Source organism: Hyalella azteca, unplaced genomic scaffold (assembly GCF_000764305.2).
Source record: "Hyalella azteca isolate HAZT.00-mixed unplaced genomic scaffold, Hazt_2.0.2 contig1691, whole genome shotgun sequence".
Lineage (NCBI taxonomy): Eukaryota > Metazoa > Arthropoda > Malacostraca > Amphipoda > Hyalellidae > Hyalella > Hyalella azteca.
The window spans coordinates 1-27,150 of NW_025931995.1; the positions used below are offsets into that span (position 1 = coordinate 1).

Below are 27,150 nucleotides of genomic sequence, written 5' to 3' on the forward strand. Positions count from 1 at the left end.
ATAATTAAACTCATTTAAAATCTGTGTACTTGTGTATTTTGCTGGGGGGGGGGCTGGACCTTTGCAAACACTGGGATTCTCATCAGCCATTCTGCCTCACCCTACTACCCCTCTGCCATGGGGCAACATGGATGAGCTTCCAGAGCTCCAAAAAACATCAAAAGAAGAAGAAAAAGTGTTAGGCCTACCCACTGCACAGAGCAGCGAGTACACATACCTTGCACTTCTCCTTGTCACTGAACTGTCTGAAAGCCATATAATACAATACTAGTCAGAGCTATGATTTGTAAATTGTAGGGCTTGATTGCCACTTAAATACCTACTAAAATACTATTTTGGTTGCACTAGAAGTAGAAAAGTGTGATTTTTTTGTTTATAAACTTTGTTTCTTTTGATGCCTCAGCATAGTGACAAAGCAGAGTTTTTAGATTTCCTCACGTTCAATTTTGAGTCCTATAAGTAGACCAACAAAGAATTATAGACTACCACTCTACCAGTATTATCATATTATTCATTTATACAATTTTGGTCAAAATTTTTAATAAATGAGGAAATTAAAATGAACTGATTCTAAAAAAATTTCTTATTTGTCACTATGGTCAAGCCCAGCAACTTGGTGCTACTGGGCTGAGTGGGCTCTGCCCACTCTGGCAAGGATGTTGGCAATGATGATAGAGCCCCTGCCATAGCCATCAAAGTGACAAACCACAGAATTTTTAAAATCATTCCATTTCTAATTTTTCTTATGATGATCTTATCTACTCAAGATTCAAACCAATTCCTTATGTATGAAGTATGATAAATTGATAATGCTGGTATCCATGATACTTAATGGGTCTACTTATACTCAAACTCAGAATAAGATAGCAGAATAAGCTTGTTTAAACAAAAGGGATTAATGACCAGAGAATTCATTGATTAAAATTTTCAAGATCAAACAAAATTCTTCAGATAATGTTGGTTGACAAAAATGTAGTTTCAATGAAGTAATTTAATTTATTAAAAACATTTCAAATGTGACAACATTCATATTCAGGTTACAGGAAGTATTGAAAACTAAAATTTAGGCAGCAATAAGTACATGATACATGTAAATATGATACAACACAAAAATTTGGAACTGTGAAATTAATTCTGAAACAATCTCAAGGTTCTAAAAATCCGGTAGATATGAGACGGATAGTTGGAGTCCAATCCATGGAGATGAAGGCTTCAGCTATTGCCGGTTGGATATGTTGGGCCACTGCAAGATGACAATGCTGGTGGGCTCCTCCAGCACAGTGGGAAATGTTGTCAAGAGTGTCACAGAGCCTTTTGAATTCAGCAACATTGAGCAGCCCTTTATCCTGCCACCTAAGACAAGCTCTCAACCAGATCAGGTCTCTAAGTATCAAAATCAAGCAACTTTATCTCAAGACCTGTGATGAATTCAACTGGCTCCAATGCTCCGTGACACACTTGACAACAATATCAAGTCCCAAATTATACACAGCAAAGGCCCCTTCAAAAAAGGAGTTCTCCAAGAATCTTTTTATAATTATACTATAAATTTTGCTTCAAAGAAGTTGTAGACTTCTTTGACTTTTGGACTACATTGGAGTAACTTCAATGACATCAAGCAGTCATTCTTCCTGCCACATGAGACAAGCTAGCAACCAAACCAGGTATCAAAGTATTACAATTGAGCAACATCATCTCAAGATCCGCAATGAATTTAACAGGCTCTGTGACACCCTTGACATTGATGACAACTTCCACTGTTCTGAAGGAGCCCACCAGCATTGGCATCTTGCAGTGGCCCACCATATCTAACTGACAATAGCAAGAGTCTTCATCTCTGTGGAATGGACTCTAGCTATCCATCTCGTAACTACCGGATTTTCTGAACCTTGAGATCGTGTCGGAATTATTTTAACACTTTCAAATTTATGTATTCTATCATATTTACGTGTATCATGTACTTATTTCCATCTAAATTTAAGTTTTCAATGCTTCCTGTAACTTGAAAATGAATGTGAATATTGTTTGATCTTGAAAATTTTAACAAATGAATTCTCTGGTCATTAAGCACTTGTGTTTATACTCAAAGTTAAGCAATTTTGCATTTAGGTTGAATATCACTACATAGCAACATAATTAGATTAATAACTGAATCCACTTTGAAAACCAGTGATAACAAAGTTTTCATTAAAACATTTTAATAAAGCTTGTATAAATATGTCATCTCGGACATTTCCTCTACTCAGACAGGTCAGTTCTTCATTCCATTGATACTCCCTGAAGAGTTTATATACTGTATACCATCAAATGGGGTAATAAGGGATGATTGCAAGCATTTTTTTCAAAGCTTCTTGGTTCTTACCATGCAACATTTCTTAAACAAATTTGGGCTCATTTTAAAGGTCTTTGTGAGGACTATTGTATGACATCTCCAAAAAGAATTCTATATGCTATTTGTAAGTTGTAACTGCATGAGAAAAGCATCGCGAATTACCCCTGTGAATGAAATGGGGTAATTTAGGACTCTTGAAATAAAACCTAATTTTAAAATGTTTGAAGCATGCAGAGTGTACTCATCCATTACTAACAGTACTACTACTCCAATGTCCTCCTCTTACTTTGTAAGAGATGTAAATATGGAATAAATGACATTCCTCTACTGATATTATATTACAATATCCATACATTACCATATTATATATATGGGTCAAGTGTCTAGTGAATTCTCATATAACAAAATGGGTCTAGTGAATTCTCTATAACAATAAAAAAATATTGTAAAAAGACATACCTAGAAAAGATAGGAATATTTTAGTGACAACCATCATATTTTGTGAATAAATAAATCATAATTTAGGTCAATTACTTGTCATTCTATGTTGCCTGGCACACAATTCTGTCCTTACATTCAATGTGCAATTTTTTGATGATTGATGCTGCATTAATTTTTAGTTAAGTGAAACTTTTTCACTGAGAGATCTAAATGAAATCAAAGATCTTTGTTGATAATTGATTTTTTTGCTAACCAAGGTTCTACTGTAAATGCGTTTTCAGGGGTGTCCCGTAATACCCCATTGGGATGTCCCTTAATACCCCTTTGTGCAGAAATGGTCACTTTTTGTTTTGGATTGAGGTACAAGAATTCAGTCAATAATGTTTTAAAGCCAACACCTGTCTGTGTAACTTGTTTTCAAGCAAAACTTTTTAATATGGTAGATATTTTTTTTAATACAGACCACCTTATCTATAACAGAAGTAGGTACATTTTCAAAATATCACTTATTAACATTTTTTCAGGGATTTTTAGAGCTAGGAAATGTATATTTTCTTCACTTCCTTTATGCTACATAGATAGGTGAAATATTGAAGTTTATGCCACTATTTTTAGTTTAGCAATATTTTAATTAGTTTTGCTGCTATAACATTTTTACGCCATGGTGGAGGACAGTCCCAATTTAGCCTGCCCGTCCCTTATTACCCCTTTTGTCAGTATTTGATTTTGAAATTAATACACATAAAAGGTTCATAGTCATAGGTTATGATTATCTGAGCAAAAAGACGAGCCAATTGCAATTATCATATCATGCAAGATGCATCATAATATCATATCATGAACATTTTAATTACATTATTGTAGCTATAAACTAACATACTTTAGTACTGTACATTTTAAATCTTGTGAAGTTGGAATTGTATTTGTAAGTATGATGGTCTATGTAGGTATACAAATTAATCAAGCTGGGCTGAGGCTCTAAGCTAAGTGATTTGTGTGCTGCCAAAATCAGACTGGAGAGTTGCACATTTTAGCCAATTTACATTGTCATTAAATAAATCTGCATGGTACACCTAAATATATTGAAAAAGAATGTACCAGGCCCTCAGCCCTGGGTGGCTGGGCCAAGGGCCATGATGCCATGCAAGAAACTTTGCATAAACTCTATTATAATTCGTGATAGTTTAGTAGAAATTTTTTTTTTGTAAATTCAGCTGCTTTTGTATTTATTATTTTTATATACTATAGAAGAGCAAAAACAATTTTATGGCATTGTCCAAACACTTGGCATTGCTCAAATTTGTGTGCTATGATAATAGCCATCTAAATATTTTTCAAAGGAAAGTAATTAAAGTTATTTGAAGCAAGTATTTACCATATATTTTGTTTCTTATCTGTTCCTGATAGTGATCTTTGTAGTTTGATATGTCAATTCATTTCAGTTGGGCTACCTGGAGAAGAATCATGTAAGAGTAAAGGATCCTGTGAAGACAGAAGAACTCTTGCAAAGGCTCATTTCTGGAGGCTTCCCAAAGCTTCAGGTATATATAGGTAAATAAGTATCTAATTATTTAGTAGACATTATAACGATTATTTGAGCCAAAGAATTTGGCTGCCACGGCGCACTAACACACCAATTACTATTTTTCAATCTACATCTGAAAGACTATCTTAGAACCTAAGGTCAAACTTTCATAAGATGACATACCTAGTACCCATTTTCATGAGTCAAGACTAGCAAAAAATCTCTAATTGCTCAAACTAGTCATTTATTTTCAATAAGCATAGGTGTTAAGTTTGATTTGTTTTTCATTCTTTATTGCTCAATTGAATTTTGTCCTACTTTTATATAATTTTTTACACTCGAATTCAAATCCCTTTTAGGTCTGAAGATATGAATACCTATGCCCTTTCTATGGGGGTCTCTAACTAAACATTTTCAAAATATTTTTATGCATTATATTTTTATCTAGAAACTTTTTAATGATGCGGCTTTAGTTTTCTTTATGAAGCTTTTATCTTGTGACAATAATTTGCAGCTTTATGTAGAGTTGTCTCTATTCTTATAAGCCAACATTTTTGGCCCATGGTGAAAAAAACAAATTTAATACTCCTTACTAAAAGGCTCTTCGCATTGTTAGGAACATCATCTTCAACAGTCCGCAGTAAAATTCATGGTACAAGCTACAATGAATATTGGAATAGGTGAATTCTTTAATCTTATTTATTTTACATCTTATCATTCATTTCTCTGACATTCCATGTGAACATGAGTAAGGCTTCAATATGCTGCTGTTTGATTAGAAATTTAAAGTACTTCTAGTGCTGAAATATTGATAAGTCTTCCCAAGATTTTTCAAATAAATTGTTCCGAAGACCCGATTTTTTTTAATTTACATTTTTGCCACCTGCTGTCTAATTGCAGGTTTTGAATGCCTTGTCAACCCTTGTCACCATTCAGTGTCATGTTGTATAGGTTCATAGCCTCTATAAGTTTATATGTGTCTACATTCACCAGATTGTTGCAGACTTTGACTACACGCTCACACGTGTGCATGATGAAACAGGAAAGCGGCTGCACTGTTCTTGGGGTGAGACTGGATTTTAAAATAATTGTGTAGCTAGTAGTGTATTCAATTCTTTGATTAGGGAAAAGATGCTTATAAAAATTAAAAATTAGATGAACAAACTTTGCACTAATATTTTTGATGTAGGAAAAATTGTATTTTTGTTTTGAAGTCATGAATTGTATTTTTGTTTTGAAGTCACGTAGTAATAATGCACAGGTGTCCTGGACAACAGTCCTCTCATGCCTGAGTTCTACCGCCCTGAGTCGAAGGTTCTGCTTGACAAGTACTATCCTGTGGAGATAAGTCCTCATCTGACAGAGCAAGAGAAGGTGACGAAAAAATATTATGAAAATCCATCTATATAATGTTTCTTGTGCCACAAACTTTCCACATAATGAGCTTCTTGAGTAATTTTAATTATGTTATTAACTAATCCTATTTCAGAACAAGAGAACATATAGGTAGCAGTTCGAAAATGTCAATTATACTCATGTTAATTCCAATAAACAACTTAAAACTGAAGATTTCCTTTAAAGATTCAACCACATCATCTATTAATCGCAATTGACACATCACTTGTTACAGATCCCGCAAATGGTAGACTGGTACAAGCAGGTGCAGGAGCTACTGGCCAGATCACGCATCACCAGCATCTCAGTTCGCCAGATGGTGGAAGAGAGCAACACACAGCTCAGGCAGGTCTGGGGGCGCTGAATTATTTCTAAAGTTACAATCTTTCTAAGTGCTAGGGATGAAGTGCTGTGAATGTCCTGCGATGTTAAGAATCGGCGACAGGCCTACGGCCTAATAAACGCTGAAACCGCTATCAAGTGAAACAAGAATAACGTTAATTATGTATGAGGTGTTTTGGTGGGATTAGACTGCAACTATCTTTCAAGTTCTATGGAGTGATACCTATCTCTTGACTGGAAAACGATTATGTGCCAAGGATTGCAGATAAAAGATGTGGTCAATACTTATTTTGGCTTTGCTGTTGTTTTCATGAAAATTGTATGTGGTTTTATTTAAATCCAAAATATTTTTATTGCCTTTCCAGATTTCACCCCAAGATTTTTAATTCACCCATATGATTAACCCTTGCATAAAGCTGATTTTATTGAAGAGATTTGGATGACCAGTGGTAATTCCCACCTGAATGTCAAGTTGATCATGTCCATTACACAGGATAGGCACCGAGTCATTGCTGGCAAGTCTGGAGGCGTCTGAGGTGCCGGTGTTGGTCTTCAGTGCTGGCATGGGTGATATCCTCATGCACATACTCAGGAAATTCCAGCTCTACTCTCCCAATGTCAAAATTGTTTCCAATTTTTTCAAGTATGACTACGAGGTAATGCTGTTCATCGGATTTAAAAATTGTTCTATCCATTCAAGAAGTGAAGCATTGAATCCAATTTGTTTTAAAATGACTGTTGGGCTGCACTGTCTTAGCAGCTGATTATTGTTCATCAATATAAATCGATATACCCTGATCCTTTTTTAACTTCTTATTATTGGCGATTTCATTATTGTATTAATTATGATTATTTTTGGGTTTAATAAGCGGTCGAAAAAACTTCCAGGATGAATTCAAACGAGTTTCATAATTCTCAGGACTGTGTAGTCGGATTTGAAAACGAAACGATACACATGTTCAACAAGAATGAAAATGTCATCCACTCGTCGCCTTACTTCAAGAACATGAGCGGCCGCAACAATGTCATCTTGTTGGGCGACTCTTTGGGAGACATCAAGATGGCTCACGGTGTTCCAGACCCAGGAGCCATACTCAAGATTGGCTTCCTCAACGACAAGGTGGGTAGTTGTCATATTCTCTATGTTTGTTGTATGTTGTTCTTCTTTATTAAAGCTTTACTTATGGAGGAATATTGATGTCCAAAGTTGTGTTATTAAAACAAGTTGTATGATATTCAGTTTATGTTGTGCATGTATTTGCCTGTATCTTTCACAAAGGCTCACTAAAAAGCCTGCAATTTCAGTATGAAAAGATTGTAGTCTTTCTCAATAGTAAAACGACTGCTACTGAGTAAAAAAATTAATTTTTGTGCCTATACAATGCGGATGTGAAGTATTTAAAATTTTTGTAATTCATTTAATGTATGGAATAAGAAGCATCATTTCAGGGCTCGTTGCTGCCGCAGGTGGAGGAGCGTCTTAGTTCTTACGAGGAGGCTTTTGACGTTGTGCTTATCGACGACCAGACCATGGATGCCCCCATGGCCATCGTGAAACTCATGCTCTAGTGGGCAAGCAGTGCCTACCTGCCAGTGCCCTGCCTTCGTTGTCATGAACAAGCCAAACTATTGATAAGCATAGCTACGAGATTCTGGAAATACCGAGGCAATACTGGACATTCTCACCTGTGGCTTAATAACTGCCTATCCTTGCTATCAGTCAGTCCGTATCTTCGAGTATGTAATACTTATGCTCATTGAACGCCCTCAGTTTCAAATTCAATTAAACTCCTCCATGAATGATCATGCTGATGCATACGTAAAAATTGTCCTCAACTGTGTTACTATTAGACGCAGAGCAAATAATTTAACTTCAACTGTTTTGTTGCATTATGCGTTGAAGAAGCGTTTGTTAACTAGCTTCATGTCTATCTCCTATTACAACTTTGAGCGAGTGCAGGCTCCAGGCTGTTTTCGTACATTTACGTTTTTTTTTACCATATCCTTCACGTGGCTTTCATTTTTCCCGCAGTCTGAAAGTTTGTCATCTGAATATTGGACTTCCCAATCTAGAAACGTATTTCGTTTTGTAGGCCAGAAAATAAGTATAAGTTTGTTTACTTATTTGAAAATACAATACAATTTAATACCATTAAAAGATGTAATGGAAAGTACGCGTCTGGACAGCATATTTTCACTGTGGAAATCAGATATTGTATACTTGATACGATTATTCCCCCTCTGACAAGTGTCCCTATTTCAAGAATGCCAAGAAATTTGTGAGGCATGTGTGACTACTAATATTACGTCCTAACTATTAAGTATAGTTTACGAGATTATAATTACACAGATGCCATTCAGATGGTACCAATTTACAATAGATGGATCAATGATTGAAATTAAACTTTTGAATTTTTTTCTAGCTGTCAGAGGCTCGCAATTTTTAAATATTAAGCTTTCTTTGTGCAATCCTTCTATGAGTTTTGAAAAAATGGGCTTTATTTACTCGTCTTGTTTGTTAGATTTAAGAGTTAGTTGGTAACGTCTTGAAAGTGTGCTCGATTGAAGAGCGTGCCTTGTGTTCTCTATCTTTCTACCCGATTCTCGAATTTTGACTTCCAACATTTTAAGGCATTGCAGAAGACAAGGTGTTGATTTTTGTGTTCCATGTAATCAGTATTTCAGCTGAAACAAGGTGCTAATGCCCATGTTACCCGTTATTGTCAGAGGAAGTATTAAACTTTATTATTAATCTTCTATGTCATTCCCTCCGAACTCCAGAGTGTGGGAAAAACTCCCCTTGACAATGGATGTTATTTTATGCTTAGCTTTATACACCACGTACGTCATTCAAACGAGATTTCGTAAATGCATCATAATTTTGTTTAATTTGAAATAAAGGTATGGACAAGAGACTTCATACTATCAATATAGTTTATTGATATTTCTATAATAGCGTGTGCTTCATGATTCGCTAGTTAGAGGCATTGAGGCCGCTTCAACATTAATTCAAGTTGTCCGCTGGTCCATACGCCATAATGCCACCTAATACTGTCGTGATGCTATCTAAGTCCTTGTGCCTACAAGCAAAAATTCAAAGGCTAGCTCATTTTCCCCACAATATTACCCCCAGAAGTATTGTCTACATATAATTTACTGTTCTTTTACTTGACAATTCAATTCACAGTAACTTCGCTCAACCGGATTCACGTCATCCCGGTTGATTAATTAACTAATACAGTTCAGTCGCAGTTATTTCTAGTCCACTTCTGCTTAACAGAAACTGGGCGCTGAACTGGGCTAAAAGAATCTCCATCATGGAAAAAAAAAAAACTCCAAATTACTATGTTGCCAGCATGGCGTACTAACAAGTCTTTACTTAGAACATAATGGTTCATATACACAGTATATATGAGCTCAAGGCCTGCAACTGTCTGCTCTCCCCTTAGCAGAACATATAATTATAAGTGAATAACAAAATTGAAGCACATCGACCGAGATGCGAAATTTAGTCCAACTTCATACAAAAGGGACATTTACAATTATTGCATCACGTACATAATACATCAAACAGAAGTCGTCTTTACAGATAATTAAGTTGAAAATAATCTACAACTAAACATGTCGCCATCTTGAGGCGACTGCAATGACCTTACACTACAGGCAACAGGTGTTCACGAAGCTGCTAGTTTGTACCCACTTCAAGGTTAACTCAAGTAAACGAAGTAGAGGAAGAAATGACTTGATCAAATAGCACGTTATGCGAGTCGCCTTCCTCGATTTCCAAAGACGCCTGCTTCACATAAGTAATTTGATACTAAAATATCGAGTGTTTACTATGCAACTCAAATAATCGTGAGTCGAGCTTCAATAATAAAGAACACAAATAATTATGACTAAAACAATATTTTAAATCAATGAATAGCCTGTCGAGATATGGGTTGAAGTATGATCTTGCCTGAAACGTTTAGAATAACTAAACGCAACAATGATTACGTATTAAAATCTAAATTATCGGATATTCTTTCCAGTTATTTCTGCAGAACACATGATACAGGCGCAAGCATATACGTAAAGCAATAATGTTTGTGAACACAATTATAGAATCACAATAGGATTTACAACTAAGTTTCCTTTAACAAAATAAAAACAAATTAAGAACACACTGATGAACAAATTAGATGCATGTAGAAAAATACTAGGATTACAGGAGCTCAATTTCATTGTAGGAAATATATTTTATTACAACTTAAGAATTCCCTAATCATTTACTCACGTAGACGCGTAAGTTATGCCAGTTTAATTGTACTGCGTTATATATCCATTACCCACACACAAAAACAACAATATACGTCACGATCAAATATAGTATTTTTACAATCCATTACGGAGACGATTAACGTAGACTACAAACCACAGCCACAATTTTCCTCCCAGGAACAATGTTTTTCCTGTCGAAGTCGCACTCTTGAGCCGAACACTACTAATTGAACTTATTACTACAACCAGGCATCATTCCAATCTATGAGTTCGGTTAGAGCAGCTTCAAGGCGGACCTAACAATTATATGGTCCATAATAATAAAACATGAAAATAGTCATGTGATTTGTAAGCAAAATGCTTCACTACTTACCACGCTTTTAAAATGTAAATTCGTTTTGTAGGTCAAGTCATTGTACAAGTGCATTACCAGTCAATCAATCATTGAAAAATTCATACTTCCAGTCTGCCAGGACAGTCAAAACTAGATATATTCAAGCAAAGAATCGTTAATTTGGTCAGTGAATAAATAATCCAATTCTGCATCCGTTGCACAATTCTTACCGTTTCAAAAGAGACGCTATCATTACCGTAAATACTTTTTCCAACACTCGAGTAACAACAGCTTTATGCTTTTACTTTGAATGAAAGCGTTCAACATGGCACTTCTGTTTCATTATTATACTTCAAATCGACCGCAATGCATTTACTCTATAGTTGTTCCGATGCAGTAGAATTTTTGCCATGAACTTTCTTGGTATCCACTACTCGAGTCTCTTGTTCTTGGTTAGCAGTCGCTGATTTATTTCCAGCATCTCCATCACTTGGGGCATCGCCTTCTGGTAACGAAGAGTTCGCTGTGGCCAACGCGCTGCCTTGGTTGGACTCAAGCTGCTGGCGCCACATGTCTGCATACAAGCCCTCCTGAGCTATAAGCTCATTGTGCCTGAAAAAGTGAACAAATTAACAGCAGTACAAATAATAAATTCTAGTTAATTTCTTCTACATTACTAATTAATACGAGCCAAAACACATTCGTGAAAATTCCATTCATTAACATTCATCGTTTGAGGACGTTCACTGGTCATGATGCTGAGGTACTTGCCCTCGCTAGATGAACGGCATCATTAGTCATGGTCAAAAACTATAACTAAAATCATTATAAATAGAACTTTCTGTACCTGCCCTGCTCGACGACTCTTCCATCTTTGAGAACTAATATGGAGTCAGCATTGATGATCGTCGAGAGTCGATGCGCCACGACAATCACGGTTCTGCCCTGACACACGGTGTTCAGCGCGCTCTGCAATCACAATTACGTTCAGAATCTGGCTTGGAATAAATCTCATAAAAGGGACCAAAATTATATTTTATAGAATGGTTCACGAGAAATGTGTAAGAAAATACCTAACGACTGATATTAAATTACAGGCTGTGGCGTTTCTTTCTCATAACTAACATTTCATGCCTCGCAATCATGCAAAGAACTTTGATTCGCTATTGAGAAAACGAGCTTGCGATCCGGTGTGCCGTGCTGCCATTGAATTTATCGATGTAGGTGCATTATTTCCGTGCATTAATAAGTTTCGTAACTGTCATTTAATCTTTCTGAATACAATTTCTTTCTTTTTCGAAAGCAACCTGTTAAGCAATTTTAAACGTAATCTACTACTGATTTAATCTGATGTCATTAACGTAAACCGTCACAACTGTTCACCATTGCTACAAATGAACGTTCAACTCGCCTGTACATTGCGGCCACAGCTGTTCATCATGAACGACATCATGAACGTTCAACTCGCCTGTACATTGCGGCCACAGCTGTTCATCATGAACATTCAACTCGCCTGTACATTGCGGCCACAGCTGTTCATCAAGAACGTTCAACCCGCCTGAATATTGCGGCCACAGCTGTTCATCATGAACGTTCAACTCGCCTGAATATGTCGCTCAGTCTTGGTGTCGAGGGCGCTGGTGGCCTCGTCGAGGAGGAGGAACGTGGGCGCCTTGAGGATCGTCCGGGCGATGGCGACGCGTTGCTTCTCGCCGCCTGAGAGCTTCAGGCCGCGCTCCCCAACCTGCGACGTGCAATGACATGACAATATTATGATGTAACAATGTGAATACTTTATGATGTAACTATGTGAGTACTTTATGATGTAACTATGCGAGTACTTTATGATGTAACTATGTGACTGTCTAATGATCTAATTACGAGATAAATAATGAGTCCTGAATGGATACGTCCTCGACCACAATGGGGACGGGTCCGCCTTCAAGATACCATTCCTGGATGATAGGCAGATATCCTAGCCACTGGACCACATGTAGGAGCTTAAGCGCCATAATGATTGTGTCGAGTTAATAATTCACAGAGTCAGGTTCTCAAGTTGAATAAAGTATATTCATCAATGTGTATATTTATCACTGTTGGAGTGTTGGTTATGTCATCACTTTCCACGCCACTACAAAATATAAAAGATTTCGGAGTCAAGAATTTGCTATGCCACGCTCAGCGTAGATAGGAAAGAATTCATAGAATGATAAATGATAATAAATTATCCTTACTTAATTTTTACGACTGATAGTGGCCGATTTTTTGCAAAAGTTAAAAACACCTCACTATAATTAAACAAATAAAAAATAGGGTCTTTCATTATTATTTCTGTCAACTTCACCTTTGTTTCGTACTGTTCAGGAAAGTTAAGAATGCTGTTGTGGATGTCAGCATATTTGGCGGCGTTCTCGACCTCTTCTTGGCTCGACACAAACTTTCCGTACTTGATGTTGTACCTGCGAAAAATTGAGCTGTGTCTGCAAGTAGGTTCATCTCAAGATAATAAGATCAGCTCAAATGACAAAGTCAAAATAAATGGTTAGAACCAACAGAAATTACAGAAAAAAACATCAACATGACGAATATAACCCGTACCAATAAGAAAATAGTCGAGTTTTTTTCCATATAGTAAAATAACTATTTATTTCCAGTAACTGCCATGAAATACCAAACGACCCTGACACATTAAGCAACAGTAACGCAACACGTATTGTGCTTCGACTCGGTTTCCACAGCAGGGCCCCTGATTAAGAGCAATAACGGGACTACTGACTTAGCAAAGTCCCGGACCCAGCAGCAAAGCTTCTGACCCAACGTAGACCCATAACAAGCAGAGCCACAGACCCAGAGGCTATCTTAACCAAGCAGAGCCCCAGACCCAGCGGCTATCTTAACCGAGCAGAGCCCCAGACCCAGCGGCTATCTCAACCATGCAGAGTCCCAGATCCAGCGGCTATCTCAACCAAGCAGAGCCCCAGACCCGGCGGCTATCTCAACCAAGCAGAGCCCCAGACCCAGCGGCCATCTCAACCAAGCACAGCCACAGACCCAGCGGCTATCTCAACCAAGCAGAGTCCCAGATCCAGCGGCTATCTCAACCAAGCAGAGCCCCAGACCCAGCGGCTATCTCAACCAAGCAGAGCCCCAGACCCAGCGGCCATCTCAACCAAGCAGAGCCACAGACCCAGCGGCCATCTCAACCAAGCAGAGCCCCAGCCAGACCCAGCAGCTATCTCAACCAAGCAGAGCCCCAGCCAGACCCAGCAGCTATCTCAACCAAGCAGAGCCACAGACCCAGCGGCTATCTCAACCAACACTGTTAGAAAAAACGGTTAAAAAACGGTCCAGCTGGCGTTCAAGTGGCCGGTCGCCCCGTGAAAATAAACTGTTTCGCCGTTTGTATCAGATGTTTTACGGATTTCTAGTGTTAAATTAGAATAAAAACGGCGACACGGTGTTTCTTTTCACGTGCCGACCGGCCACTGAAACGCCGGTAATACCGTTAACACTTAGCGGTAATTTTTCTAACAGTGAAGCAGCAGGCCCCCTCACCCAATAGTGTCGTTGAACAAGACTGTGTCCTGAGGCACGACGCCGATGGCGTCACGGAGGCTCTGCTGCGTGTAGTCGCGCACGTCGCGGCCGTCCACGACGATGCTGCCGCTCACTACGTCGTAGAACCTGAACACGAGCCTGATGATGGTGCTCTTGCCTTCACCCGTGGCGCCAACCTGCAACACGTACACTGATGACATGACTGCCTGCAACACGTACACTGATGACATGACTGCCTGCAACACGCACACTGATGACATGACTGCCTGCAACACATACACTGATGACATGACTGCCTGCAACACGCACACACTATCAAACTACGATTGAAAAACTCGATCAAAGCAGGAATTCATGTCGGGGAAAAAAACGAAACATGAAGTGAAGCAGTAAAGTCAAACGTTGTAAATAATGGAGAAAAAGTAGATAACTATTAAATTTTAGATATTCTCAGAGCATCTCTGAGAATCAATGGTAATGGTCAAATGCCATTTCGGATCATTGTTGATGTAAAATAATAATCTTCTTACGGGGATTCAAATATGTCAGTTTTGCGGTGCAATCAATGAATGTTTGAAATCGACCAGTTCGCTTTGACGGACGTTAAAAACGGCTCGGTAAAAACCGATGTTCATTTCAATAAGTAAATGTTCCCGCAGAAATATTTCTAATTCGCAGCAATAATTGAAGGTGTACATTCATTTCTTTGCAAGTCCATTCAAGGATCAGTACGTATAGCCTGCCCCTCACTATAGTATAGCCTATAGGTATCACATCAGTAGCTCCTCACTATAGCCAAGGTCTTGCCAGGCTCGACCACAAAGGACACGTCCTGTAGGATGGTCTTCTCAGGCAGGTAGTGGAAGCTCACGTTGCGGAACTCAATGCGGCCCTGGGGCGCCTTCAACTCGATGGCTTCAGGCTGAGGCAGAGAAAATGCATGCAATTAATTTGTCACATAATTTTCACATAAAAGTTACATACTCTACGCATCGGAAAAATGTTAACATATTTGTATTGAAACCAACCAGTGAACATTTTAATTATGATAAGCTGCCATCAGGAACTCACTATAGCCAAGGTCTTGCCAGGCTCGACCACAAAGGACACGTCCTGTAGGATGGTCTTCTCAGGCAGGTAGTGGAAGCTCACGTTGCGGAACTCAATGCGGCCCTGGGGCGCCTTCAACTCAATTGCTTCCGGCTGAGGCAGAGAAAATGCATGCAATTAATTTGTCACATAATTTTCACATAAAAGTTACATACTCTACGCATCGGAAAAATGTTAACATATTTGTATTGAAACCAACCAGTGAACATTTTAATTATGATAAGCTGCCATCAGGATACTCAGGGATGGAAATATCCATTGGTTTTATACCTGAGATCCACGGGGCACCAACCTAAAAAGTTAAAGCAATGTTTGATTCGAACATTTAAGCTGCATGCAGCAGAATTTTTTTTGTGTACGTGTAGAAAATTTCAAATTTGACATATGCTGATGTTACAATTATCTTCAAAATTAAACAATTTTATTCAAATTATAATTACACAATTACATTCGAAAATGTAAAATTTTCCAGTTAAACCGGCAAACAACTTAAGGTTATCTTATGTGATGTTGAACAAAAAAAACTATTTCCAAATTTCATAAAAATGCCCGTTTTAAAACTTTTTGAAATTCAATTTGCTAGAGGAAAAAATTATTTCTAAATACGATTGGAAACAAAATGACGCATATATAATAAATTTAACCTCGAGAGCTGCACTAAACAAAATGATGCATATATAATAAATTTAACCTCGAGAGCTGCACTCCGCAACTTATATCGCCAGCTTCAACTACCCCAGCAGTTAAAGTAATTGTAATTTGTATTGACTGTTAAAGTTCCCATTCAGGATGCACAAGCTGACTCACACTATCGACGATCTCCTGAGTTTCCTTGAGAAGATCGAACATATTCTCCATGTCAATGAAGTTCTGCTGGATCATCCTGTAGTAAGTGCCGAACCAGTTGAGGGGCGAGTACAGCTGTACTATGTACGAAGCAAAGAGCACATAGTCGCCCACGGTGAAGCCTGAGTTCTGCGTCGCCACGTACTTCACGCACAGCAGAGAACCCGCCAACAGGCCTACGTTGATCACAATGTTCTGTAGGCTGTTCAGCAAACCCAGGCTGAAGTTCGATTTTAGCTCTTCAACCTGAAACATAAATTTACGGTCATAAATAGGCTAACTGAATATTTTATCATACAAAAAGAATTGACCTATCACATATAAATGCAATTTGATAGTAAATTAATCACAGAAGATTTGTTAACCACTAAAAACCACTCGTTTGTCTCATCATGAAATAAGAAAGTCATTGTTTGCAGCAATAGTTCTTCGGATAAAAGCCATGGCATTAATCAAAATGCGACATCCGCTCTCTGATTATCTGGTTTCTGCATTTGAAAAGGTTATTCGCGCTGCTGGTTCCTGGCTCCAGGTATAAAAGCCACGGTGAATCAAACTAAAAACGAAATCAGAGCAAGCGGCACCTGGTAGTCAAGTATAGCGGAGCGGTAGCGGCTGATCTCGTAAGGCTCCGCTCCATAATATTTGACGGTCTCGAAGTTGAGGAGCGAGTCTACGGCCTTGTGCCGCTGCTCGTTGTCAGCCAGGTTCATGGAGCGACGGAACTTTGTGCGCCACTCCGTCACGGCGATCGTCACCACTGCACGACACAACAGCTTAGAGGCACGTGCATGAATTGTAGCGCGCGCTCATGAACTTTCAATAACCTAGAGACTAGAGAGTCCTGGACCATTGTAATACTTCTCGATGAATTGCAACGCACAGAACTCATAATAAATTGCAACAGTTTGGATTTCTCAATGAATTGCAGCAAGTTGCTTGATTGTCAGGTACGAAAAGACAAGAAAATATTTGAACTAACTTTTTACGAAGTTGAAATTATGACATGAATAGAAAATGAATACGAAAAAACATAATGAGCATTCGAATACAATTGCAACGAAGTTAAACGATGACAAAACTATGGAACCAGATTTCTCGGGAAACTTTTGTTAATGCTTAGTATATATAAAAAAAGTATAATACAACATCCATTTTACGGCAAGGTTCAACTTTGAAGCTGCATGAGACTTCCATCTAGAAATAAGTTCATTTACGCCTCTAGCTTAGCACGTGGGGCAGTGTTCTCACAAATAGTTAAGAGTTCTTACTCCGTTAGCCAATCACTGACGGCTTGTAAACCTAAATCTACAAATCACAAACAAGAAATCGGCGGCTACGTGTACTTGAGCCGCTACCTGTACTTAGGCCGCTACGTGTATTCAGGCCGCCACGTATACTTAGCGAGTTCTTATAGTTCGACCTCTGAGTTACACTAAGGGCCGTGACCACAACTCGTACACAACATTAACACAAAATAAGGGCACTTTTGTTTCACTCATCACAGATAAACAATACGAGTGTAGTGGATGGAACACTCACCGAGGTAGAAAGTCATGGTGAAGAATACGATGAGCCCAAATATGTAATTGAAGGCTGCAGTGAAGTACACGATTGCCACCAGCAAGTCGATGATTGTCGGCGCGATGCTGTACAAGAACGAAATTAATCAATTACTAGGTTAAGGATTGTTGTTGTGATGCATGTCAACATGGCAGACATGCGATGAAATTACAATGATTCAACAGTGAACAAATGCCCGGAAGATGAACAAACAAAACGATAAAAAAAACATAGAATGAAATAGAAAAAGGTTAGTAAGTTTCGCTTTTAAATTTAAAACCCTTCAAACAAGTGAGCTCAAAAGAAGAAGCTATCTCGTTTGTAAGCTCTCGTCCTGGGCAAGTTTTCATAAGTTACATCATTCAGTTTTAGACTCCCGCTAAATGTGCGCCCAGAAAAAATTGTGATTGATAAATTGGCGTATTAACGAGTCAGGACGTGACACGTTGCTCATTATAGGTGTCTTTTTCTGGGTCATTTAAAACGGATTAGCACGGACCACGCAAATCAATACCATAAGAAAAAAAAAAAAACTTTTTAACATAGTTTACTGACAGGACTCTTTGGAAGCAGCTGAATCAAAACAACGAGCAAATAAAAAACCTTGGAATGTCTAAGGCGCGCTGGCTTAAATTCAGCATCACTGAACCAAAAACTAATCAAAAAAGTTTTTTTATGCAGTACACTGATAAGACCTGAGCTGACCTGAAGACGATGGTGCTGAGGAGCGAGTTGATAGAGTCCGTGCCACGGTCCATAACCCGCAGGACTTCACCAGTCTTCCTGCCGAGGTGCCACCGTAGGGACAAGCTGTGCAGGTGGCTGAAGAGCGACAGCTGCACCTCCCTGGACGTGTACTGCTGTACGGGTAGCCAGGCCATGCTGCGCACGTTGTTCAGCAGGCCCATGCTACCAAACCCGCCCCCGCTCAGGAACTTCAGGAATACGAACACCAACACCAGGTCCCAGCAGAAGGCTGCTGGCGAGCCGTCGCCCCCTAGACGGTCCACTAGTTCCACGGAATATAAATTAAGATCAGGGAGCGGCGACGCGGAGGAATATTCTCAATAGAACTTCTTCTGAATATTGAAAAATGAAGGGACTTATACACATAGACGCAGTTCTACTGTCAATTGCATGACAGCACGTAATTTAAGATAAAAATACACATAGACGCAGTTCTACTGTCAATTGCATGACAGCACGTAATTTAAGATAAAAATACACATAGACGCAGTTCTACTGACAACTGCAGGACAGGACGTAATTTAAGATGAAAAAAGTAAACGTAAAGTTTTCAGCGCACAATAACGAGGGCGGCATTGAAAAATAAATTTTTCGGGATATTTATGCTAGTAAATCAACCTGAATATGCAATAAAAACTATTCGGAGAGACATGAACTACCCGTCGTCTGTTGGGCTGCTTGTGTTCTAAATGAAAAAAATGACAAAATTCGATGTATGCGACGAATTGAACAGTTCAATTGAATTTAAGCAGTAACTACTTTATATTTCGAGTGTGTAATGCAAAAGCTAGAGTTAAATATTAAGAAAATTATTTCTAGTCAATTTCAGACTGAGTTTAGTTATTTTCGCTAACAACTTTCCTACAACCATGTTCTCATTATTCACGTTGGAGTGTATAAAAACTCTACGTTTTATTTGTTTGCGGTCGACTTGGTCGGTATCTAGCATGAGGTCACACCGATTTTTTTACTATATAGCGGTACTAGTCCGATAGAACTCGGCCCTATATTAAATTATTTAGCGTTCGACTTGGTCCGTATCTTGTTCAGGTCTCACCGATTTTTTTACTATAAATCGGCACAAAAACGATAATTAATTCATCCGGAATTCAACAGAGGCTAATTTGGGGTTAGTTCGTAGGATGAAATCGGATACGAAAAGTTTTCATTTAGTAACACGACTTTGGTCAGGGGAATATTAAGATAACGGACGATGATATTAATGCGAACGGTAGAAATAATATTTTGAAGGGTAGAAAAATGTTATTGTTATGCACGCAATTTTCTAGGTTTTAGGAAAACATATCAAGGAAAACATTAAAAGAATAGGCGGCAGGCCAAATTTGGCATATTCTTCAAGGACAGTCGAATTTTTTTTCTAGAGCGTGACCGACATTACCTTTCGGTGCCAAGTTCACCTGTCCAGGTGAGATTAATAGTCAGTGCGGGATAGAAGTTTGCTAATAAATAAATTTACGACTCAATTTGCAAATATGTCTGAATTGCCATTTATAAACAATCTCAAAAGACTCGTCTGATCATGGGAGTTGATCGCCTTAATGATGACGAAAACGTCGTCTTTAAAAATTTTATCTGCAGATACTTCAGCTTCAGAAATGTTTTTTGTACCTAAAGGCATGGAAACGTGCAACCGTCGCTAGGCAAATGAGTAATTACACAGCAGAGGGCTCGCAAACACGAAAATCAGGAGTATTGACACATGGCTTTGAATTAAACAGAATAATGGAGCGCCACTTGATGACATCATAACCCGCGAGTGCAAGTGCATGCTTACAACGCGATTTAGAATAATTAGTTAACAGGGGCAATGATAAGAAACGTAATAGATAAATATTATTAATCAGCTATCATTACCATTATCTCAATAAATTATTAAAATCGATTTATTGCTTACTGACAGATCCACTATCACAATATAGCACCCAACGCTGAGGAAAATGTAAAGTGAACGACACGAAAGCGTCCTCGTTACAATTAACGATCTCTTCAGCTTCTCACTAATCGTGACCGTAAAGGTCTGTTCAGTGCATATGACCAATACGCTCCTTCTTATAGCTGAACCATGGAGCAATATATCAAGGAATAATTCCTACCTTGAAAACACGCGTGAAATCACGGCTAACAAGTCTTTCCTGTGTGGTGAATAATTGAAATTTACGACCAAATAGTTTTCAGTGGCAATGATGATCGACCGCAAGCAAAAATGGAAAAATAAGGAACATAAGAACTCATATCCCGTAATACAGAATAATAATAAAAAATCACTATTGTGATTTCCAACATTTCCTCAGAGCTTACACACTCGACCTTAAAAGTAAAGCTAAAAATAAAACACAAACAAATGAAGGTAGCAGTTCACAAACATCTCAACAGCACAAATGAATATCTACACAACATAAGCAAACAAAACAGAAAGCTTATGGAACAATCACAGCGCAACGTGAAGCACGTTTGCTAAGAATTCGACTTAACCTGATAGAACTCCTAACGCGAGACCAACATAATCAGTGAGCAAACACAGACGAACTATTTAATGTCGCTGAATATTTTTTAGTACTGTCGGTTGAAAGGGACGTCGACGTGGTCGGCGAGACGATTATTATAGGAGCGAGCGATTACATTTGTTTAAGCATCGACGCAGTATTTATAAAATTCCAGAGGGATTTTTTCCGCGCAAGCGTATATAAACCAAGGACGAAAACTTGAACGCAAACCAAGACACGTTAACGCCGACGGAATTTCATGCCGCAAAGCTCGTGATTCTTCAAATGAATGTTCAAGGGAAAAGGAAAATGCAACGTTTCGTTCTGTTCAGCAAATATTTCTACCATAGGCTCAAATAAAACCTTACAGGGATAAAATGAATTAGTAAATTCGGATCATGAATATGGACCAAACATCATGAGGAATTTCAAGTGCAACAGGTTTTTCCATGCACAGCGGTAACACATATGTGTTTAATTAAAACACATATTTTTCAATAAAATATCTTATTGGCGCATGAAGCCGCACCCAGTCATTTGGTGTCCGACGGATTCGTACTGATCAAGCTGAGGCAATGATCATTGATTGCCACAATAATAGTATCATCATTTGATAAATTTAACGCAAGATATCAGTGGAAATGATGTTAATGGAAAATTAATTTAAGGACCGCTGTTCCATAGCATGGTCCGTAAGACCGAAGTGCAGGCAAGTCATTCAGCTGGAGACGCTGGCGTCGCAAAGTCCGTACGCCGTCTGACCGACACGAGCATCCCGCGTCGGCACCACCTATGTTTGAACCACCACTTGAACTCGTCCACATGCTCCTATAACTTCTCCCTAATATAACGCCAACATCTTCTTTCTAAATTAATACTCTCGTCTTTTACACGCAACATAATTAAACAAATCCTTGACAGAGATCAAGCTACGAGGTGCTTCTGATACCACAGGTCTCTAGCCTAATTAAAAAGAAATAAAAGTAATAAATCTAAAATCTAATCTAAGGCCTCACTCAAAAGTTCAAGAAGATATCTTGTTATTCTGTTGTTGAATCTATAAATCAAATTAAATATACTTTAAATTGTGTCTCAGAAGGGATTTTAACACCACGTGCCCTCTTCCAGCCAATAATTCAACAAAACACTTCGTCTTCTAAATGCTGTGAATGTAAATGTAAAATAATTGTGTGAATAAACACACTCCTAATAATTCCTTTCACACAGGTTTGGATTGTTTTTGAATGTTCCACGAAAAATTTATTCAACTTTAAATGCATAAATTTATTTGTGGAGAATGGTTCTGCAAATTGAAAAATGGATCGAAATGAATATATAGGATATCTTATCTCTATGTCATTAAAATAACTTGAAAAATATTGAGAGAATAATAAAAAATCAATTTTCGTGTTGAATGATGGATATTTTAATCTTCTTTTTCTATTGCATTGAAATAAATATAATGCCAACATAATGAAGACCAACACAAAATAAATAAACCCAGAAACTACTAGACATGTGGGACAAATAATGGGAAATGACGGTACATTTGAAGGAGATATACGTGCAAATTCAAAAGCAGCATAAAATTTACACAAATTGGGAGCCATGTCATAACTTCAGTTGGTTCTAAGCTCTTCAAAATATTCAGTTAAAATAAAAAATAATGCCCACAATCACAGGTAACATGTGTTATGAATCTATCAGTGCCATAAAAGATGAACATACATTTTGTGTTAACATACATGCACACCTAATTCCAAAGTCCAGGAGCTTTTCCTGCAAACAAGTGATTAGTACAAATTCCACAAAAATTTATTTACTAAATTAGACTTTTTTCCACAAAATTAAAATGAGGTTTAGTCTAATTAAAATTAGACTAAACTTTTTTTTTCCACAAAAAGTTATTTACTATTTATTAAACTCACTGTGGCAGATGACTCGGACAGGAGAGGAGCAAGTTGGGCAGCATTGGTATCAAAGGCAACTGCAGGAGCTTTGATGCCAATGACAAATAGTAGGCAGGTGGCGCTGTAACGCAGCACAAACACTGCAAACTCGCACTTGTCACTTGCACTGCAAGCAACAGCAAGTACATTCTCTTACTATTGCATAATTATGCATATCCTTTCAACAATATGAGGAATCAAAGGAAAGAAAAAAAAGTTATTGATTAATACTAAACTCAGGAACATTCAAATATTAGGAGGATGAATCCTTTCAACAATACAAGGATTCAAAGGAGACAAGAAAAAAGTTATTGATTAATACTAATTTCAGAAACAGTCAAATATTAGGAAAATGAATAATCTTTTTCCAATTTAGGGATGATACATTGCACATAAAAAAAGCAGAATATGATAGAAAGAAAGAAGAAATTACTGCAGCTAACAGAAAATCACATCGCACATACTAATATTTTGCAGACAAATTGAAGAGTAAATTTCATTCCTGAAAAAAAGAGGGCTCATGCCAATCATCTTTTTAGGAATAAAATATTATTTTCCATTTTCTATAGCATTACGGTATTCATTTTATTACTATACATAGCATTTAACTTCAATGTATATATATATAAGTAAACTACATATGTTCTAATGAAATACCAACCTACTGAGGTCAAACCACCAGTCTTCATTCTTCAGGTTAATGAATGTCAAATTTTCAGCAATGAAGACGAGAGTCCAGAAGAGCAGCAGCACAATGCCATGTCCATTGGATGGTACGGTGGGCAGCTGGTAGTAACGCTCCAGCAACACCAGTCGAGCACACAGGGGCCATACCAATAAGTTTACCACAAAGAAGACAATTTCATATCCATAGATTGTCTTGTCACCTGTGGTCAGGAATAGGGAAATGTATTCAAGTTTCTAAGTCAAATTATTTTGTCTTTAAAAGGGTTTTGTTTCAACTAGGCACTCTATAACAAAAGTCAAAATTCAATAGTTGTCTAATTATTGCTGTCTTTAACAGGTTAGGGGGGTAACTTGGCAGTCATTACCAAAAGAATATATATAATCATTCTGATTATTTAGTGGACATAAGTACATAATACATGTAAATAGCATACAACACAGAAATTCCAAGCCAGAAAGTCCCTCTGACAAACAATCTCAAACCTTAGACAAATCTGGCATAGTTTGGAAATAGATAGCTGGGTCCAATTCATAATTATAGTTCCAGCAATTATTGGTCAGTTCAGTTAATGTTGTGCACGTCTGCATGATGAAGATAATAGTAGGTTTCTCCAGCACAGTGCAAGCAACAGTTTTACGAGTTTGTCTCAGTGGGTTTCTCTGCCCTCCAGACTGAAAATGGCAGGCAAGATGGTCTTGATGTTGTGGTTGTTAGTCCAATTACTCCAATGCAGGCCAAATGATGAAGAAGTCTACAACCTACTTTAAAGCAAAATTTATAGACTACAACAACCTCATGGAAAAATCCTTTCTTGCAGCAGTCATTGCTGCATATAGTCTGGAGTTTGACATTATCATGGCTTTCAATAAGCCTGTTTAATTCATTGATAATCTTGTGATGAAGTTGCTTAATTTTAACACTTTGAGACAATTTGAGATTCTTTCCTGAGTCTTCAAATTTCATATTTTACAGTTTACCATTGATTTGTCTTGGAATTAGTTCACTTCTGTCTCACAGTTATTATTTCACCTACTGCTGCCAAGTCTTGAGTGCAGAAATTTAGTTTTAGATGGCAGAATCTTCCTGTTCTGCCATCTAATACTGATTTAAATAGTAAATAATAATAAATAAATAATAATGAAGCATCTTCAGTCTGGAGGGCAGAAGAAACCCCTGAGACAAACTCACAAGCTCCAAGTTTTCTCCAGCACAGCTTGCACTATGCTGGAGAAACCCACCAGCATCATCATCATGCAGAGGTGCACAACATTAACTGAACTGACCAACAATTGCTGGAACTATAATCATGAATTGGACCCAGCTATCTATTTCCAAACTACCAGATTTGTTTAAAAATTTGTGATTGTTTGTCGAGAAACTTTCTGGCTTGAAATTTACATGCTGTATCCTATTTACACATATTACGTCCTTATGTCCAACAAAATTTCACTATTCAATGCTTCTCTTAACTTGAAAATAAATGTTACTACATTCTTAACATTGTTCATATTATTATTTGCTGAACCTACCTTTTGATCTACCAATGTCATCGAAAGAATTGAAAATGATTATACTTGAAAATTTTAAAGCATTCTCTGGTCATTAGTTGCATGCATGTGAACAGGAAGGTTCTGCCATCTAATACTAAAATACATACAGATTCAAGATACAATTCTGAAGTTTTTATAGATATACTTACCAACAAAACTTGCAAGAAGGATGAAATGCACTAGTGTCAACAATGGAATGAAGAACATTAGAACAAATTGAAACACCATGAGTGAAGACTTAGGGCGAATAATAGATGAATCATGTGGAGTTGAATATCGTTTGTACATCAACCACTGGCCAAAGCCAAACAGCAGAAGAAAAAGCCCATATGTGGATGATGTAACAGTATCCAAAAAGCAGTGAGAAACTCCATGCTGAACCCAGATGTCAGTGAAAGTGACATTAGGTGGGCAGTACAACATAATTGCTTTGATTACTCAAATATCTTTCTGAAAAAAGGTTCAAAATAGACATGTTATATAGGGTAATGAACATTAAGCAAAAACTTTGAACTGTCCTCCTTGTGAATTATGATCACATGAAAATAAATTGAAGTACAGGCCAAAGAAAATATGCAATATAATCAAACTTGTCTGCAAGCGGCATTGTGAAAAGCAAAAAGTTGTATCATATTTAGCCTTTAAAAAACACAATTGGTTATTAAAATTTAAGACAATAGTTTTTCAGCATCCTCTCTAAACTTTAGGACTCAGAGAGTTGCCAATTGCCTAGTTGATTCCAATTTAGTTGATTCCAACTAAATTATGCAAAGTCTAAAAAAATTCACATGTTTTACAAAAAAAAACATAGTCTGTCTATAAATTTTTTTTTTTAATTTCCTGAGTTCATTAGATCTTAGAAAATATTACATACCTAGAGGGTTTGATCTATTTCTTTATTAAAAGCCTTTTTTATCAAGGGTGTTAATATTTTAGCCTTTTTAACTTAATTTGCGGAGCATAAATAAACATTAACTGGTTTCATGACCAAACAGACAAGAGTCTATGAACTTTGATCTTTCAATGACACATACCGTACCTGACTAAAGGTTTTAAGATAATACGATTTTTTATACTCGCCTTATTGACTTTTGAGTTGTCTTGGGCAAAAATAACAAAACATAACGTTATATTCTGAACAAACATAGCTTGCATTGTAAATTAGTTGGTTTTTAGGCCAAATGTGGATTTATCCATTTCACTTTGAGAAACTTTAGTAGGTATGTAAATTAAACTATCATCAAAGTTGAAATGGATGTTAGAAATAAAGTTTAAGTAAGACTATCATAAAATAGTTTAAAAAACTACCTACTAATTACTAGCAAAATATAATGCATGTAAAATGTAAATACCAATGTATGCAAATGGGAATTTCATTTCCCTGACAAACATACTAATTTTGGTACTTGCTACAGAATTAGGCTTTTGCATACACTGACAGAGGGGATATAAGAGATGGGTGGGATAAATTGGGACAGTTGTCCCACATTTAGTAGAAATTTTGTAGCAGCTAAACTAATCAAAATATTGCAAAACTAAAAATAGTGGCATAAAGTTCAACATTTTTTCTATCTATGTGGAACCAGCTTCCGCAACTGTTGCACAAGACAGATCCCCCACTCCAGCGAGCAGATGTCACCCGCTTGGTGCAGGCAGGGCAATAGGTGATGGGGCCTGGGTTTAGCTCGATGTCACCACCAAGCAGGATGAGAAGGTACAGGGACCTGGTAGCCGGGTCTCCAAGTCCCCTATCGGAAAAAACAGTTGGTCCAATCCAACTGGGTAGCGCCTCCCAGGACGCAGCACTCTGGGGAGTCATCTCCCCACGGCTCCCCAGTGAGGTTGAGGTGGGGGCGATTTGGCCCTCCCAGAGGAGGCTCGCCATGACGCAGACGCGCCCCCAATAGCGAGTGGGCGATATCGCCCCCTTTTCCCAAAGTGGGCGATATCACCCCCCTAGAGGCAGTGGAGAGATTTTGGGGGGCAGTAAGGAAGAAGAGGCTGAT

The 27,150-nt window shown here is 37.8% G+C and overlaps 2 protein-coding genes across 4 annotated transcripts; one reads left to right on the plus strand and one right to left on the minus strand.

Moving 5' to 3' along the window:
- Positions 1–2,062: 2,062 nt before the first annotated feature.
- Positions 2,063–8,787, plus strand: LOC108673218 (cytosolic 5'-nucleotidase 3). Of its 3 annotated transcripts, none has more exons than XM_018161010.2 (8): positions 2,063–2,250; positions 4,216–4,314; positions 5,292–5,364; positions 5,560–5,672; positions 5,929–6,038; positions 6,529–6,691; positions 6,955–7,155; positions 7,485–8,787. In XM_018161010.2, the coding sequence occupies exons 1-8, from the start codon at positions 2,218–2,220 to the stop codon at positions 7,602–7,604; spliced, it is 912 nt and encodes a 303-aa protein (XP_018016499.1). In that variant the 5' UTR covers positions 2,063–2,217; the 3' UTR covers positions 7,605–8,787. The 3 variants fall into 3 exon arrangements, with proteins under 3 accessions (XP_018016499.1, XP_018016500.1, XP_018016501.1); XM_018161011.2 differs by having other exon boundaries at positions 7,503–8,787; XM_018161012.2 differs by lacking the exon at positions 2,063–2,250 and adding an exon at positions 2,263–2,456.
- Positions 8,788–9,375: 588 nt separating this feature from the next.
- On the minus strand, positions 9,376–25,621 carry LOC108673217 (ATP-binding cassette sub-family B member 6-like). Its single transcript, XM_047883583.1, has 16 exons — positions 25,294–25,621; positions 23,568–23,793; positions 22,886–23,033; positions 21,678–21,747; positions 19,853–19,871; positions 19,511–19,536; positions 18,412–18,715; positions 17,686–17,792; positions 16,728–16,903; positions 16,105–16,389; positions 15,259–15,390; positions 14,185–14,363; positions 12,974–13,088; positions 12,233–12,373; positions 11,477–11,598; positions 9,376–11,241 (listed from the first exon to the last, which is right to left on the minus strand). Exons 1-16 carry the CDS (start codon positions 25,565–25,567, stop codon positions 11,007–11,009), a joined length of 2,559 nt encoding a protein of 852 aa, XP_047739539.1. The 5' UTR covers positions 25,568–25,621; the 3' UTR covers positions 9,376–11,006.
- Between the last annotated feature and the right edge of the window lie 1,529 nt (positions 25,622–27,150).